Source organism: Coffea arabica, chromosome 1c (genome assembly GCF_036785885.1).
Source record: "Coffea arabica cultivar ET-39 chromosome 1c, Coffea Arabica ET-39 HiFi, whole genome shotgun sequence".
Classification (NCBI taxonomy): Eukaryota; Viridiplantae; Streptophyta; class Magnoliopsida; order Gentianales; family Rubiaceae; genus Coffea; species Coffea arabica.
The window spans coordinates 57,792,243-57,809,564 of NC_092310.1; the positions used below are offsets into that span (position 1 = coordinate 57,792,243).

Consider the following 17,322-nt stretch of genomic DNA (forward strand, 5'->3'; position numbering starts at 1 on the left):
TTTATGTCGGACTCTCTTCCAGTAAGTCCAAACTTCCTAGTAATTATTTGCTTATGAACAGCTGTTGCAGAACCCAAGATCTCACGAGTTCTTTAATTAAATAACCAATGCCTCCCAACTTAACTATTGTCATTCCTACGTCTATATGTCAATACTCGGGGGAAAGACCAAAATTTTCTTCCATGCAAACACTCCTCATTGCTCTCTCCACCAGCTCGAGTGAGCCACCTCTCTAGATCCTAGCTTATGAGGACCTAGGAGATTAGCAATTGCAGAAGAGGAGCAATATGAAGTTGCATATTCCTTTGTTCTTCTTCCTCTACTGTTTCATTGCTTGTTGCAGCCACGGTTTTGCTCAGAAAGTTTACTTCAACAATCAAGTATTAACTTTGTTATCAATAAAGGCAAGTCTTATTGATCCCTTGGATCAGCTTCGAGATTGGAAAGTTGCAGACCAAGCGATAGTGAACAATTCCGTTCACTGCAGTTGGACTGGAGTTCAATGCAACTCCAATGGTGCTCTAGACAAGCTTGATCTTTCTCACATGAATCTTTCTGGGGTTGTATCCCCTGACATCCAACGGCTGCAAAGTCTAACTTCTTTGAACTTAAGCGGCAATGGGTTCTCATCACCGCTGCCAAAATCTTTGTCAAATCTCACTGCATTAATTCACATTGATCTGAGCCAGAACAATTTTGTTGATGACTTTCCTGTGGGGCTTGGAAGGGCAATTGGACTATTGACGTTAAATGCTTCAAGCAACAACTTCTCGGGCTATCTTCCTGAGGATCTGGGTAACGCAACATTCCTTGAGACCTTGGATCTTCGAGGGAACTTTTTTGAAGGTCCAATTCCCAAATCTTACAAGAACTTGGGCAAGTTGAGATTTCTGGGTCTTTCAGGGAATAATCTCAGCGGTCAGATACCACAAGAGCTTGGAGAACTTTCATCATTGGAGACTATAATTCTTGGGTACAATGAACTTGAAGGTGGAATTCCAGCAGAGTTTGGGGACCTTACCAGTCTCAAGTACCTTGATCTAGCTGTTGGCAATCTTGGTGGCCCAATTCCAGCTGAACTAGGGAAGCTACAAATGCTGGATACACTTTTCTTGTACAAGAACAATTTTGAAGGAAATATTCCACCATTAATTGGAAACATGACTTCATTGAAGTTGCTGGATTTTTCTGATAACATGTTGTCAGGGGAAATTCCAGCAGAGATAGCTAATCTGAAGCATTTGCAGCTCCTGAATCTGATGTGCAATCAATTATCAGGTTCAATTCCAGCAGGGTTTGGGGGGTTGACTGAGCTAGAGGTGCTTGAGTTGTGGAACAATACCTTATCAGGTCCTCTTCCGAGTGACCTTGGCCGCAATTCACCGCTTCAGTGGCTAGATATTTCATCCAACTCAATATCTGGTCAAATTCCAGAAAGCTTGTGCAGTAAAGGTAACCTCACTAAGCTTATTATGTTCAACAATGCCTTGACTGGTCCAATTCCAGCTAGCCTATCTACATGTATGTCCCTGGTTCGGTTCAGGATTCACAACAATCTTCTTTCTGGGACAATTCCAGTTGGCTTTGGTAAACTTGGGAAACTTCAAAGGCTTGAACTGGCAAATAATAGTCTTACGGGGCAAATCCCAAATGACATTGGTTCGTCCACATCTCTTTCTTTTATTGATTTCTCCAGAAACCACCTTCAATCTTATCTTCCTTCATCCATTCTGTCCATACCAAATCTGCAGAGATTCATGATCTCAGATAATAACTTTGTTGGCGAAATCCCAGATCAGTTCCAGGATTGTCCTTCACTTTCTGTGCTAGATCTCTCATCAAACCAATTCACTGGAAGCATTCCAGCTAGTATTGCATCATGCGAAAAATTGGTAACCTTAAATCTAAGGGAAAACCAATTAACTGGGCCAATCCCAAAAGGAATTTCTATGATGCCTACATTAGCCGTTCTTGATCTGTCCAACAATTCTTTAACTGGTGGGATACCTGAAAATATTGGGAATTCTCCTGCGCTTGAAATGCTCAATGTTTCTTATAACAAGCTGGAGGGTCCTGTTCCTGCAAATGGCATGCTTAGAACTATTAATCGAGATGATCTTGTTGGCAATGCTGGTCTCTGCGGCGGTGTGCTTCCTCCATGCTCCGGTAATTCAGCATACACATCCAAGCGGAATAGCTTGCATGCAAAACACATAGTTGCTGGATGGCTGATTGGAACATCAGCACTTTTAGCTCTTGTCCTAGCAGGTTTGGGGGCGCGATCCTTGTATAAAAAGTGGTATGAGAATGGAAGTTGCTTTGAGGAAAGATTTGAAGTTAACAGCAGTGACTGGCCTTGGAGACTAATGGCATTCCAAAGACTTGGTTTCACTAGCAATGACATTCTAGCCTGCATTAAGGAATCAAACGTGATAGGCATGGGCGCAACAGGAGTTGTTTACAAGGCAGAAATGCAAAGCCAAAAGATGGTAGTTGCAGTCAAGAAACTGTGGAGAACAGGAACTGACGTTGAGATCGGAGGCAGTGATGATCTTGTTGGTGAGGTCAATCTCCTAGGAAGATTAAGGCACAGGAACATTGTAAGACTACTAGGATTTCTTCATAATGACTCCGAGGCAATGATCCTGTACGAATACATGCAGAATGGTAGCCTTGGAGAAGCTTTACATGGCAAACAAGCAGGAAAGTTGCTAGTTGACTGGGTATCCCGCTATAATATAGCGCTTGGCGTGGCACAAGGACTTGCATATCTCCACCACGATTGCCACCCTCCGGTGATCCACCGTGATGTCAAGTCAAACAACATCCTGCTGGATGCAAATCTCGAGGCAAGAATTGCAGATTTCGGGTTGGCAAAGCTGATGTTGAAAAAGAATGAGACTGTATCAATGGTTGCTGGATCCTATGGGTACATAGCCCCTGGTAAGTTGCTCATACCCTTTAATGATCTGCGGCTATGAGGCCATTTGATGTTTTTTGGGATTTTAATACAGCACGAGAATGCTAGAGTATGTTTTATTCTTTAAGAAATCTTTAGTCAAGTAAATTGGCGACAACCAAAATTGTTTCAGGCTGTAAGCCTCCTAATTTCTGAAGATTAACAACTGAAAAGCCATGACATGAATCGGTTTCATTTCAAGATAAGAATGAATGCAAGGGGATTCAATATATGATGATTAGAAACACTGACTGTTCTTTGTCTATCTGATTTAACTTCCAGAGTATGGGTACAGCTTGAAAGTTGATGAGAAGAGCGATATCTACAGCTATGGGGTTGTCCTCATGGAACTTCTAACTGGTAAAAGGCCATTGGATCCTGAATTTGGAGAATCTGTCTACATTGTGGAATGGATACGCATCAAGATCAGAGACCACAAGTCCTTAGAAACGGCACTAGACCCTTCTGTAGGAATCACGAAACATGTTCAAGAAGAAATGCTGCTAGTCCTAAGGATTGCCATTCTCTGTACAGCCAAGCTCCCCAAGGACAGACCCTCCATGAGGGATGTCCTAACAATGCTTGGAGAGGCAAAGCCTCGAAGAAAAGGTAGTAGCAACCATGGCGCCGATAAAGATAACCCGGTATTTAGCACAACACCTGTAAATGATATTCCGTAAAAAACCAAACTCCTCCCGGACCCCAACAGTTTTTATTTATTTAATTTCTATTTGTATTTAGAAGATTTGTTTGGTAAGTTCAGGTGCATGTCTAAAGAGAGTTGAAATTAAGGGTAAGAGGTACGTATCTTGCAAATAACTTTGTACTATTTCTTTTCTTGTTAGCGGAGAAGCATAGGGTCCTATGTTTTATTACCCACAAATACTGGAGCAAGTTTACAAGCAATTCTTGTTTGCATTATAAAAGATCGAACTTCAGGCCAAACCAGAAAACAAGAACTTCTGATATGCTGATAATCGATGGGAACCACCTCAGCAAAACGGTCAAGACTAGCTTTTTTAACATCTCTGTTTTTCCAATTACAGGAGTAACCTACTCCACCAAGAGACATGCCTAATATTCTCAGCTCACATAATGCAAAACAGCATCATCAATCGCATCTCTATGATAGTGATTATTGTACAATGCTCTGAATTGATCAATCACAACCCAAAAAAATCCATTCCCGTTGAACCAAAATAAGAAGTAACAAAAATCCATCACCACCACCACCAGCAGTTGGTAGGCGCCCGCACACAAACATGAATGAGAAGCAAAATTATGTAATAAACATTTTCAATTACAAAGGTCTACCCAAACTCTTCTTTAATTTCACAAGGTGAGATTATACATTTCCTTGTGCGGCGAGATCAAAACTTCAATCCACTGGGCACTTCGATACTTACAATACCCGAAGGCAACTTCCATAAGGTATGCCAGAGGACATGACAAATAACTAGGATGTGCTTGTATTTTGCAGACAAAACGGCTCCTCTTCCAGGGAGTCGGTAAAATGATTGGTTGGAAATGAAACGATGAAGCCAGCAAAACAAACCAGCAAAGCCACAAACCACCAAATTGGTTATCAGTGAAAAAAGCTTTGCCCATCCAATATCTGAATATATTCATCATTGATCAGTTTTTCCACTGCTCAAAGTAGGCAGCTATGTCCATATGGGCTTAGATCTCTGTCTCTCATTTTGTTCTTGAAAACCTGAAGCCAGGCAGAAGATTAACATATCAAAGGCAAGAAGCAAATATCAAAGTATCCTTCATATATAGCATTTAGGGGTTCATCAAAAGTCACACATCGCATACCAAGTCCATTGGCCTCAGATCTTCTCATAATTCTAAGCCTCTTCACAGAGCTAATAAACATCCTGAAACGAAGATCAAAGAAGCAATGTAACAGTGAGAACAGTCAACCTGATTCTCTTAACTATTTAAAAAGTAGGTGATCAAATCTTTTTGTTTCTATACAGATCTGTGTGTAAATGTGCTTATCAGCTGAAGCATGGCAGGGAGAGACGTACTCCCAAGGAACGTCTCCAACAAGCATCCAATCTCCATCCCTGTCTTCATAGGTTAGAACAAATTCAGGTGATCCATTCAACAATCTTAAGGATTCTGTCGCTTCTCTCATTCCACCATTCTCCTCTGTGTATGATACTGATTAAAAAGGAAAAATTACTGTCAGTTCAAAACAATATAAGGAGCAAAAAGAACCAAGACCTGCTAAGAAGCCAATGAATATGAGCCAAGGAATCTCATATATTTCCACTTCAATATGTTAAAAATTTCACCCATCCAACCATCCCATCTGTGCCATGAATTCCTTGAGTTTACTGTCATGCACAAACCAGAGAGCATAAAAATTCAGGAAATTTCTGGGTATATATCACAAATAGCTTCCCAAAATTCTTTAAGCAACTAACTGTTTATTGAAGTCTCTTGACAATTCGGTTCATTCGATACCTTTAGGCATTTCTATTTCCAAAAGGTAGAGGCATTTCTATTTCCAAAAGGTAGAGGCCTTGAGGAAAGTTGTGAAGGAGTACTCACTTCTTGCACTGACAGTCGTGCTCGTTCTGCAGAACATGTCATCCAGTGTCTGAGCTAAGTCCTCATAAGAATTATGAGCATTCAAGTCTACTTTCCTTCCAATTGGAACTCCATCCATATTCACCTTTACAAATAGGGTATTCTTGGGAAAAACTTTTGGCTTTGCATTCTTGTTCCTGCTCATGTTACCATCGATCTTGTCCAGGACAATACTCTTGCTTTTACTTTTCACAATGGTTGAGTTGCAGTCCTCAGAAGTTAGTAATTTTGTTTGGTTAACCAGGCTGTTCATTCTGTAAGTCCTTACAGGGGGCCATCCGACAACCTGACTGCTGATGTTGAATGAGACACAAAAAGGAAATCAATACTACTGAGAAAAAATTAAGCAATCACTTTGTCAGATGCACTACACCAAAAGGGATATACAATGTCCCCCAGAGCAGAGGAAGGTAAGACTCAAAACTGTTAAACTAAATTTAGCGGCATCAATTGGGATAATTGTCATAAAAGGATAAAAGCGTGTTGATCAATCACACTGCTCTACATGTTCTGAGCCTTTTCTTTTTATCTAAGTTTTTGGAGAGTTATTTTGGCCAACATTACATCAACATGAAGAAGGACTACATAATTGGATTATAATCCCAATATATTTATTATTTGAGATTTATTGGACAAATGGTGTGGCCCAGCTCAATCAGACACAATTGAGATGATATTTACACGTCTATAGATAATAGAGAGTAACTTTTCCAGCAATAAATTCTACCACCAAGTTTGTTAACACTGCAAAAACATGCTTAATCAAATCAAGACACATTACAACATTGGTAGAAAAACATGAATCCCTCTTCAGAAAATGGAAGATGATGCACCAGAAGATGCATTTGATAATGGACCGGCCAATATAATAACCCAAGATCTCACCACGAAGAACTCACGGTCTACTTGACCAGAAAACAATTTTACAAATAGATTTAAAACAAAAATATGAGAAGAAGACAAAATTCCATATCAGTGCTTCTACGGACAGAAAAGATTTGACTAGACATAATCTTCTAAATGTGCCACAAGTCCTAGGAGTTCTATCAAGGCCCAAAAAAAAATCCCATACGAGATTAAAATACATAAAGGGTTTTTCACCAAATCTTTTTACGTGTGGCAACACATTCTTTCACTCACGGGAAAGGTTCAATGCTCCACACCCAAAGAAATAGGAGGGCAGAACTAACTACTTTCTTCAGGTTGTATTTTATTTTCCCTGAAATGGAAAAGTATATCTACATGCTTTATCCTGTTTTCTTCATGGTCAATCAAATACAATGAAATGGACAATTAATTCCAAATCTAAATGATGCCCCCTAGGGTGAAGGGTGCGGCTACCTACAAGCTTCATATCTGAGCGTGCAAAGCACCACAACCTTACATTTGATCGATGTCTTAGGGACTCACTCTCATTACACCGCCCCCCACATCCTCTCTCTCTCTCTCTCTTCCAACGCAGCACCATCTTTTTGCCTTTGTTAGCAACCCCACCCCAACCCGACTGCCTGTTTTTTTCGGTTGGGAGAAGAGGTGGGAAACCCGCACCTCCCAACATCTCTTCTCCCCCACCTCCACCCAAACCCACCTCAAATCTAGAATTATGCAATTGCAGGCCTTCTACGATAGGATATCACAACCACCACCTTCAACAAAATCACCACCGGCCTGGGGACGGCCGCCGCAACTACTTCCTCCTTCCCATACGCCCGCAACCATTGGTTTCTATGAGAAAGCTCCACCCTGGACACGGTGCCCCTGGCATGGTATCGCCACTCCCTGCAACAATCACCTCATTGACATCATCATCATCATCACCATTGTTCCCCCCTGCCCTTTCTCCTCTTCTGCCCTATAATTATTTTCCCCTTGCCCCCTCTCCTTCACCCAATAATTATTATTTTGAAAGCCTATTCAGCAGTCGATATCCTATTTCTCTATTCCCTTCCATACCCATCGCCAACTACGCATTTGATTTAGCCACCCTTTCGTTCATAGGCGGCCTTATCCTCCTCTCTACCCTCTCGCTTTCCTTGATTTTGCACCTCGGGTTACGGTCCCGTCGTTTCAGCCACTTGCAACATTTCAATTACCTCTGGACTGTCCGATTGCTCCTTGTTACCTTCGCCTCCCTTTGGGCCCTCAACGAACTTCTCCGCCTCCCAATCTTTCGTCAGAACTATCTGTATCCTTTCTTGCCTGCCATAACCTTAGAGCAGCAGGCCAATTTCTGCAAAGTCCACGCCGTGCTCTCCCTCGGCTTCTTCGAACCGGGATTCCTGGTCACACTTCTCTTCTTGGTTAACGTGTCCATTAAGAAACGTCTGCCGCGTCGGATGTGGGCTCTTCCAATTGCCCTGTGCGCCTCTTGTTCTCCGATTCTCTTGTTGCAGGGGATCTTCGTGTTCTACTCCCCATTCCAGGGGCAATTACCCAAGCTCATGCACGGGAGTTCCATTCTCCTGACCGATGCGTTGGGTAAAAAAACTGTGCTCTGCACCTACCCATTCTTCAGTTCTGCCATTTTTGGAGCTTTTGCGATTGCCTACTCGCTGGCCTTCTTGTTGTCGTGTTGGAGGGTGGTCACATTTGTGATTAACAAGAGCATCAGGGCTCGAATAGACATGCTGGTTTCCACCCTCATGTTTACCTTGCCCATGCAAATCTTGTGCCTTGCCTTGACATTCTTGTGGTCGCCAAATGACCTCGCCTACTGTTTTTCTGTCCTGACCATGTTCTCTAGCGTGGCCTGGTTACTAGTGGTTAGTTTGGTCATTTTGGTAATCAAGCCCATTTCTGATGCACTTGCAGCCTGGGGTGTCTCCACCTCCCAGCAGCTGTCCCAAGTTGGCGACAGCTGAGAACAGACAGCGTAAATCTTTAGCGAGCAAGGAAGAAGATGGTTAATTATTAATTGGGCCTGGAGGTTATGGCACTTAGTTTCGTTAATTAATGCATAGTTTTTGAACTTTGACATCATCCTGGTCCTCTATACAGTGGCCAAAAGGAGGTACTATTTCGTCTTCCCTCTTATCCAATTTGTAAGACTCTTTGTCTTCTGCGAGGAATTTTTTCTGTAACTATGCAGAGTTTCGAGACAAATATATACACATATATATACTACAAATAGGAAGAATTTTGTTTACTATTAAGGAGGAGGTGTATAGGAAAAAATGGATTAGCTAGTTCTTTGTCCTAAATCCTGATTGTATGTGTAACTAACTTATTTTCAAATCCTTTGTTGATTACCTGCATTTAGAAGCATATCAGCTACTGAATTCTTTCCCCTACAAGCAAGCAAATATCGATGCTTCTACTTGTTAACAATTTGTTCACTAAATTACTTAAATACAATGGTGGATTGAAGTAGAATTTATTCTATATGCACTCATAAAGTTTTCAGAAATGAGTATTGACACTCTCATTCGATTTTCTGTTTCTTCTTCGCCAAGGAGACTAAGGGAGTAAAGTCACATGCAATTTCTCGAGTTTAAAGTGATGTTCAAATCATTTTAAGGTGTGTGTGTACGTGCGTGTGTGTGTGTGTGTATTTGTGAAGAAATGCACAGATTGTTTGTCAACACTTGTCTACTCCATTCATGAGTTGTTGACTCTAAAAATGTAAATAATTTCAGAAGCCAAGTAGTTATTTTAGTATCTTAATACTTAGTTAACCCATTTTTTTGATGTGCTTATTGCGTTTTTTAGAAGATTAAATAAAGAAAATACCAAAGAAATACCAATATAATATGCATTTCTGTTTTATAATTTTTTTAAACTAACAGCAAAGTTTGTTCGACTAAAATCAATCTTTAGCGTATGATGGGGGATGAACTTTGAGCGCGTCTAAAAATTCTCACCGTGAGTGTTTCAATGTCCTAATGCATTGCATTTCTTCCTTGTTAAAAATTTACATTTAGGTATACCTTTTCCTCCTCTTTTATTCATTTATTTATTTGGTGGGTGCATTCTTTCTACATTTGAATACAACTCAGAGCTATAAAGTATACATTTGAATCTCAACCTAAGAAAATAGGCCTAGATAAAGACACAACAGCTTTGGTCATAATAGTTCTTTTACCTAATGACATGGGGAAAAAATTAGATAATAATGAGAGGTGCTATCATCCTTTTTGAGTATCAAACTCTCAAGTTAAAATTTAGTTGTGAATGGTCACATAAGCACTGTAGATATTTAAATTGTAACAACTTTATTCGTTTAACATATAAATATGTGTCCACCAATCATTGTACATAAATTGAGGCAACAATAACCTAAGGCTTAAAGGAACAATAGGATGTTGCAAAAACAACACCTGATTCTCTTCCAATTCTACTTCAATCTCGTGGGCCTAGTTCAGAATCTCCAGAATGGCCCAAAGGGGAGATTTTAGTTCGGTCCTTCAGCATAAAATCCACAATACCCAGATTATGGGTACTGTCTTCAGGCAGATAAAAGTTAGGCCCCTTTTTTAAATGTATAATTATTTTAAGATAGGTATAAATGGGTGAGCCGAGTCAACTCACTGCCGACCAATTAAATGAGTTTAATTGGGTACCCATTTAGATCCATTCAAAATTAATGGGCGGGTTTGGGTAACCAGGTCAATATATAATTGGGTTGCAATTGACACCTCTAGTCATAAGTGTCATTCATCCACTGTCACTTAAATTTTAAAGTAATTAAGTGTCTTCAAATACACATTCGACAGCACTTGCTGGATTTATTAAATCAGTCTCATCTTAATCCGTCTATGGTTTTTTTTTTTCCCCCATAACTAGAAATCTTCTCTGTGACATATTCCAGCAGAGGGAACAAATAGAGGTCTACAAAGTTCCTCTATTCCAGCAGATAAGAACCCAAAAACGGTAGCAAGGGGGACACTATAGCCGATAACTTTGTCAAGTTCCTATCCAACTGTAGTAGATAAGCAGGGTCATGCACAATAAGGAAAAGGAGAGGGAAGAGGAGGAGGGGGGGGGGGGGGTTGGGGAACACGACAAGACAAAAAATCGCTATTCCTGCCTAAAAACAAAAATTAGAAACCAACATAAAGATATCAAGAATGGACTTAATATGATTACCATTTGAGAGAATAAAATTAATTACCACGAAAATCGAAACAAACAGAAAATGTGCAGAGCCTGAGAAAATGTGAAGAGCAGATTACAGGAGAAGAAGTTAGCAAAAGGGTGTCCAGAGAAAATTATACCTGACCCCAGAACGAGGAGGTGAAAAGGAATCAGCACTTCTTTTGGTACCGCAGGAAGCATTATTAGGTTTAGTCGGAGAAGAAGATGAAGATGATGAGGAAGCATTAGAAACCACAGAGGGGGGAAAATCTTGAACAGTCAAAATCCTTCCTCCGTGAACCCCCCAAGAACCCGGCTTGGAGGACTTGAGAGCAGCAGCTCCTCCGCCGCAACCAAGACTCAGCCCAAGACCCAACTCAAGTTCGGACTCATCTGGGTACGACGATGAAGAAACCTCAGATGATAATAGGACCAAGTTGTCTTCTTTTGACACAGTCGACATCGATCCAGTTGTCGAACCATCACCAGAAACCCCTCCACCACCACCACCACCACCACTGCCACCAAGACTGCCACTTGCCATCAAATTCTTGAAGAATTTTGCAGCTTTTGAGCTTGTATTTAAACGATGCACTAGTAGAAATCCTATACAGTGTGAGGAGGAAAGAGTTTTTTGTTATGCAATATCCAATATGCAGGGAAAGGAAAAGGATACTAGCAGTAATGCTGGTAGTAAAGAGGAAAGGAGAGAGTAGGTGCGAGCTGTGGTTGGACGGTTGAGGTGGTGATGGTGAATGTGGGATCCACATGTCGGCTTATTGCGCTTCTCTCCCCATCGGAGATTTCTCCTACTGGACCCCACTCCCTCCCTCCTGCTGCTCCCGTGTACCACCGTTTAACAACAACAATCCATTACCCCCCCCCCCTCCCCAAAAAAAAAAAAACACTGACAACCCTTTTTCTTTTTAACCTTTTTTGATTTATTTATCCTTATAATATGACTTGCTTGTTCGTGTTCTTTTTTATTTTCTGAAATATTTATCGCATTTATGTTTACGGGAAAAAAAAAAAGCATTCTTATTGAGTTAATAAATCTCCAATTTGCTCCTTTCAATTCCAGGCACAGAGAATGTTTTTAGCAAAAAACAGAATAGAATAAAATTGGCTTGGAGTCTTTGTCGAGTACACAGCAGTAACAAGTTGAGCAATAAAATTTGATGTGCAACGATTTGTTTTGCTCTTGATACAAAATAGTTCTGTTGTATGTCTCAACCAGATAAAAGCATGTCACATCACCTTCATCCTATGTAAATTGTGTTGTGACAAAATGTGGATACGAAAAAAGTTAAATTTAGATTTAAAAGTGTTTCTTGGTCTTCTTTTTTTTTTTGTTTGTTGTTTTGTCTCTCTTTTGATAGCTTATTTTTTGTTGGTATAAATAACGTAAACAGCTAAAAATTGATGGGCCTGTTTGGAACCTAAGTTTTTTGGGAGTTTGTCTAAAACTTTACTGTAGTGCACTGTAGAAGTTTTTGAAAAAATTTTGTAGAAGTTTTTGTAAGGTGAAAAACTTTTTTGTAGAAGTTTTTGAAATGTTACTGTAGACATTTTTTGGATTATTTTTAGAGGTATTTTTTAAAACATATTTTTGAGTATTTTATAATTTATAATTTTTATAATTTTATATTTTTAAATATTTATGCATTTATAATACATTTATAAATATTTAGAAATAAATATATTTATATATTTATATAAAAATATATAAATGTATTATATTATATATAATACATAATATACATATATTTATAAATGTATCAATTATAAATGAATATTATATAAATGTATGAATTATAATATATAAATGTATATGATGATTATGTATAAATGTATTAATATAATTAATATAAATGTATAAATATATTAATATTATGTATAAATGTATAATTAATATTGTTTAAATATTTATAAGCATTTATAATACATTTATAAATATTTATAAATAAATATATTTATATTTATATAAAATATATAAATGTATTATATTATATATAATACATAATATACATATATTTATAAATGTATAAATGTATATTCCATATAAATGTATATATTATAAATGAATATTATATAAATGTATAAATTATAATTTATAATTTATAAATATATATGATGATTATGTATAACTATATTAATATAATTAATATAAATGTATAAATGTATTAATATTATGTATAAATGTATAATTAATAATGTTTATAATTTATAATTTTTATTGTTTAAATATTTATATATATTTCTGCATTTATAATACATTTATAAATAAATATATTTATATAGTTATATAAAAATATATAAATGTATTATATTATATATAATACATAATATAAATATATTTACAAATGTAATAATTGTATTTTATATAAATATATAAATTAATATATTATAAATATATAAATATATAATATTATGTATAAATGTATTAATATAATTAATATAAATGTATAAATGTATTAGTATTATGTATAAATATATAATTAATATTGTGTGTTAATATTATGTATAAATGTATTATGTTATACATAATACATAATATAATTGTATATAAATATACATAAATATATATACATAAATGTGTAATATATATAATATGTATTATATATATTAAATATATAATATATAATATTTACATAAATGTATAATTACATATTTATATTAATTTATATGGTATATAATATTTATATAAATATACAAAAATATATTTTAAATAAAATAAAATATTTATAATATGTTTAAATAAATATATAAATATATAATATTATAAATATATAATATATATAATAAATTTTTGAGCGTGAGGGACTCAAAAATTCAAAAAAAAATTTTGAGGTTACTGGCGGCGCCGGAATAGGTGACCGGCGCCGGGAGAAGTGGTGGAGGCGGTGTCTGGTGTGGTGGGTTGGGTGAGGGAGAAAGAAAAGTTTTTGAGAAATTTTTTGTGTATAGATTTTGAAGTGTATAGGTAAAAAACTTTGAAAAGTTTTTTGGGGTTCCTGTAGCAAAAATTGTTAAAAAACTAGTAGTTAAAAAACTTGGTAAAAAACTAGGGTGCCAAACAGGCCCGATATTTTCTAAGACAATTTGGAAGATTTTCTTCTGCCCAAGTTTTGATATTTTAGGCCTTGTTTGGACTGTAGTATTTTTTTCAAGATTTTTCGTAAACATATTTTTTAATCACCTTTTTACCTCACATATATCAAATCGCTATAGTAATTTTTTCTATAAAAAAAATTTAGAAAAATGCAATCCAAATTCAGGGGATTTAAGTGTTTGATAGAAACTCTAATCCTAGTTTTTCGGAAGAGTGAGAGAAATAATTATGAAAAGTTTGAGAGATTTCTAGACGTTGTGAAGGTAATTTTATATTAAAATTTATGCCGGCCTATATACGCTTTAATCACCTTTTTACCTCACATATATCAAATACCTATAGTAATTTTTTCTATAAAAAAAATTTAGAAAAAATGCAATCCAAATTCAGGGGATTTAAGTGTTTGATAGAAACTCTAATCCTAGTTTTTCGGATGAGTGAGAGAAATAATTATGAAAAGTTAGAGAGATTTCTAGACGTTGTGAAGGTAATTTTATATTAAAATTTATGCCGGCCTATATACGCTTTAATCACCTTTTTACCTCACATATATCAAATCGCTATAGTAATTTTTTCTATAAAAAAAATTTAGAAAAAATGCAATCCAAATTCAAGGGATTTAAGTGTTTGATAGAAACTCTAATCCTAGTTTTTCGGAAGAGTGAGAGAAATAATTATGAAAAGTTAGAGAGATTTCTAGACATTGTGAAGGTAATTTTATATTAAAATTTATGCCGGCCTATATACGAGAGTCAAATATGTTGGGTGATTTAAACTTCTTTTTTCTAAAAATAATTTATGCGTCAAATGCCCTTATTGATGTGCCATAATACCAGCTATATACGGAAACTCGAAAATGTCAACTTTGTAAGAATGCTTTAGTGTTCTTTGCTACTAAATCAAGCAATGATTAATGAATATGAAAATTAACGGGAACAAAATGTAGGAAAATACTAATAAAGAAGAGTATAAAAACCCCCTATGCCAGGCCCAGGGTTTGCTTACTAGTAAACAAATATACATTTGTTTCCTTTTTTTCTAATAAAACAAGAAACGAAAAAAAAGGTAAATGATATTTGGAAAGTAGATTATGTAGGATAATTTTTTGAAAAAAATACTATAGCACTTTTTAATGTGATTTATGTGAGATAAAAATGCGATTATAAAATGTGTTGATAATGCATATAAATAAAAATACGCAAATAAACTACAATCTAAGTAAATTAGCATTGGTTTTTTATAGAAAAATTTTTACGTTGTTCGTTAACACATTTTCTATTACCATTTTACTTCATATACATCAAAATCGTTATAGTATATTTTTTCAAAAACTCCTAAAAATAGTAATCCAAACGAGAGGCACTCATTTTCTTCTTTTGCATTAGATCAAAATTTAAGGAGCGCTTGAGATTTAAAAAAAAATACTATTTGGATAGGAGATTATTTAAAATAATTATTGTAATATTTTTTTATAATATGATATATGTAACATAAAAATGTGATTAAAAAAGTTTAAAAATGTGTTCAAATCACATGTTTGTGACGCAAGAAGATGATTTTTTTTCATATAATTTTCCCGAAAAAAATTGGTTAGGTTAAGTGGCAGGTAAGGAAGGATTGAGTGAGACAGACAAAGAAGAGTTTGGTCCGAACGACAAGCCGACAAAATGTGGGACCAAAGAAGGCACAATTATCACCAGCCGTGTAAAGCAGTAGGGCCACGTGGAACGCCCCCGCCCGAAAGCAAGGGCAAAAGAGGCCAACCGTTATAGATAGCCTTCTGGTCTGGACCGTCTGATCTGGCTGCAGCCCGTCCCACTCTTACAAGTCATCAAGTCAGATCACCGCCCAGCGACACTACGACTAGTTTTGGTTTTCGCAATTCCACACAAATGCCTTTCAAGTCCGGTCCAATGGTGGGCCTACTCTACCCCACATTTACTAATCGGTTTTAATTCGTGAGGGCTGACTTTTAAAGGACAAGGCCTTGGTTGGATTGTATTTTTTTTGAATTTTTTATAACAAAAATTACTGTAACGATTTAATGTATGTGAAGAAAAAAGATAATAAAAAAATATAATTATAGAAAACGATGTAATTTTTCACCCGAAAATGACTGTCCAAACAGGACCCAAGAATATGAGTGCAAATGAATCAAGTTTATTCGGGTAATTTGAGAGTTTGCTCGATTAAAATTCGAGTTGAAACTCAAAATTGGGGTTTGAGCACAATTCTAATATGTGAAGTTCAAGGGCTCGTCAAATTTGATCGATCTCGATCGAGATTCACACATACAAAATGGTGGAAATAACAATTTAGGGAAGAGGGTACAAATAAGCACCTTTTAAAAGGTGTTTTAACTCGCCAACTGGTTAAGCTGGGGCATTATTTATAAGCGTATCTGGTGGAGTAGAGGGTACTTAATTAGGTACTCCAATCATGAACGCTTTGAGATTAATTAAACTTGAAGTAATTAATTAGGTTCTCAAAGATATATATATTTTTTTGTTGGTACGAGGGAGGGACTAATAGACTAGGCACCGATTAGTGAACTTTAACATATGGTACCAAATTTACCACTTAAATTCACACTAATATTTATGTATTTACGTATTGCATTTAAATACAGAAGGCGGTGGGCACAGGGATGGGTTAAGGATAATATTTATATTGTTGTCTGTTTCGATTCCTCGTTTCTTCTGTCTGTTCCGCTCTCGTCTATTTTTGGTTTGCTTCTCGAGCTGACTGGGTGCGGGAAGAGAGGGTGTGGTGGAGGTTGAGTCGAATTGCTCAACTTCTTCTGCCTTGACTCTTGAGTCTTGAGCTGACTGCCTTTTCTTTGTCTGTTTGTTTGTTTGTACCAAGAATTGCGATGATGACACCCACTTACGGCACAACCAGACAGTGAGATTGCGTGGAATGAATCCGTTGGATTTGCTGCTCGCTGCTGCCGGGGGAGGGATGAAAATGATAGTTACTGCCGTTGACTAATTTTTTTTAATGGATTTGGGCTGGCTAAAGCACGCCAGTTATCCTGATCCACCCCGGACGACGGACTCACGGACAGCGAACTTATCTCAAATAATAATATTTCGTTTAGATTATAAATATATTTTAATTTAATTTTTTTAATATTTTTAATCATCTTTTTATCTCACATATATCACATCATAAAAAGTGTTACAGTAATTATTCTAAATAATATTTTAAATAATACTCTATCCAAACAAACCTAATAAATTTTTTGGTACTCATAGACCGAAACAGTTTGATCTCAAGAAGAATCTACAAGAAGCTGTTCGAACCAACGATCGTCTTGTTGGCTTGATTGAGTGCATTTAGATAGAAGATTATTTCAAAATAATTACTGTAACACGACTTTGTATGATGCAACATATATTAAATAACAAAAAAACTTATAATTAAAAAACATGTTTGTGACGTAATTAAATAATAATTCTTATAAATAATAATCGTCACTTGTTTAGACTTAGGTTAGTGTGACTCAAATTGGTTGGATTAAGCCATATGCTTGTGCGTTTTAAATCTACTTAAATGCCCAATTAACAAATTGACC

General features: G+C 36.4%; 2 protein-coding genes across 5 annotated transcripts; one reads left to right on the forward strand and one right to left on the reverse strand.

Moving 5' to 3' along the window:
• On the forward strand, window positions 1-3,756 carry LOC113714474 (uncharacterized). The gene is made up of 2 exons (XM_027238325.2): window positions 1-2,943; window positions 3,242-3,756. Exons 1-2 carry the CDS (start codon window positions 288-290, stop codon window positions 3,637-3,639), a joined length of 3,054 nt encoding a protein of 1,017 aa, XP_027094126.1. The 5' UTR covers window positions 1-287; the 3' UTR covers window positions 3,640-3,756.
• Window positions 3,757-4,114: 358 nt separating this feature from the next.
• LOC140004227 (auxin-responsive protein IAA12-like) lies at window positions 4,115-11,470 on the reverse strand. Of its 4 annotated transcripts, none has more exons than XM_072081889.1 (6): window positions 10,774-11,470; window positions 5,522-5,850; window positions 5,263-5,304; window positions 4,993-5,128; window positions 4,778-4,839; window positions 4,115-4,673 (listed from the first exon to the last, which is right to left on the reverse strand). In XM_072081889.1, exons 1-6 carry the CDS (start codon window positions 11,175-11,177, stop codon window positions 4,624-4,626), a joined length of 1,023 nt encoding a protein of 340 aa, XP_071937990.1. In that variant the 5' UTR covers window positions 11,178-11,470; the 3' UTR covers window positions 4,115-4,623. The 4 variants fall into 4 exon arrangements, with proteins under 4 accessions (XP_071937990.1, XP_071937984.1, XP_071938002.1 ...); XM_072081883.1 differs by having other exon boundaries at window positions 5,522-5,853; XM_072081901.1 differs by lacking the exon at window positions 5,263-5,304 and having other exon boundaries at window positions 10,774-11,466.
• Window positions 11,471-17,322: the final 5,852 nt, after the last annotated feature.

Coding starts and splice junctions, on each gene's coding strand:
- LOC113714474 (XM_027238325.2), top strand. CDS start 288: ATGAAGTTGCATATTCCTTTGTTCTTCTTCCTCTACTGTTTCATTGCT. Junction 2,944..3,241: donor CTATGGGTACATAGCCCCTG/GTAAGTTGCTCA, acceptor TTTAACTTCCAG/AGTATGGGTACAGCTTGAAA.
- LOC140004227 (XM_072081883.1), bottom strand. CDS start 11,177: ATGGCAAGTGGCAGTCTTGGTGGCAGTGGTGGTGGTGGTGGTGGTGGA. Junction 5,854..10,773: donor CCTCCTCGTTCTGGGGTCAG/GTATAATTTTCT, acceptor ATTCAACATCAG/CAGTCAGGTTGTCGGATGGC. Junction 4,674..4,777: donor ATCTGAGGCCAATGGACTTG/GTATGCGATGTG, acceptor GCCTGGCTTCAG/GTTTTCAAGAACAAAATGAG.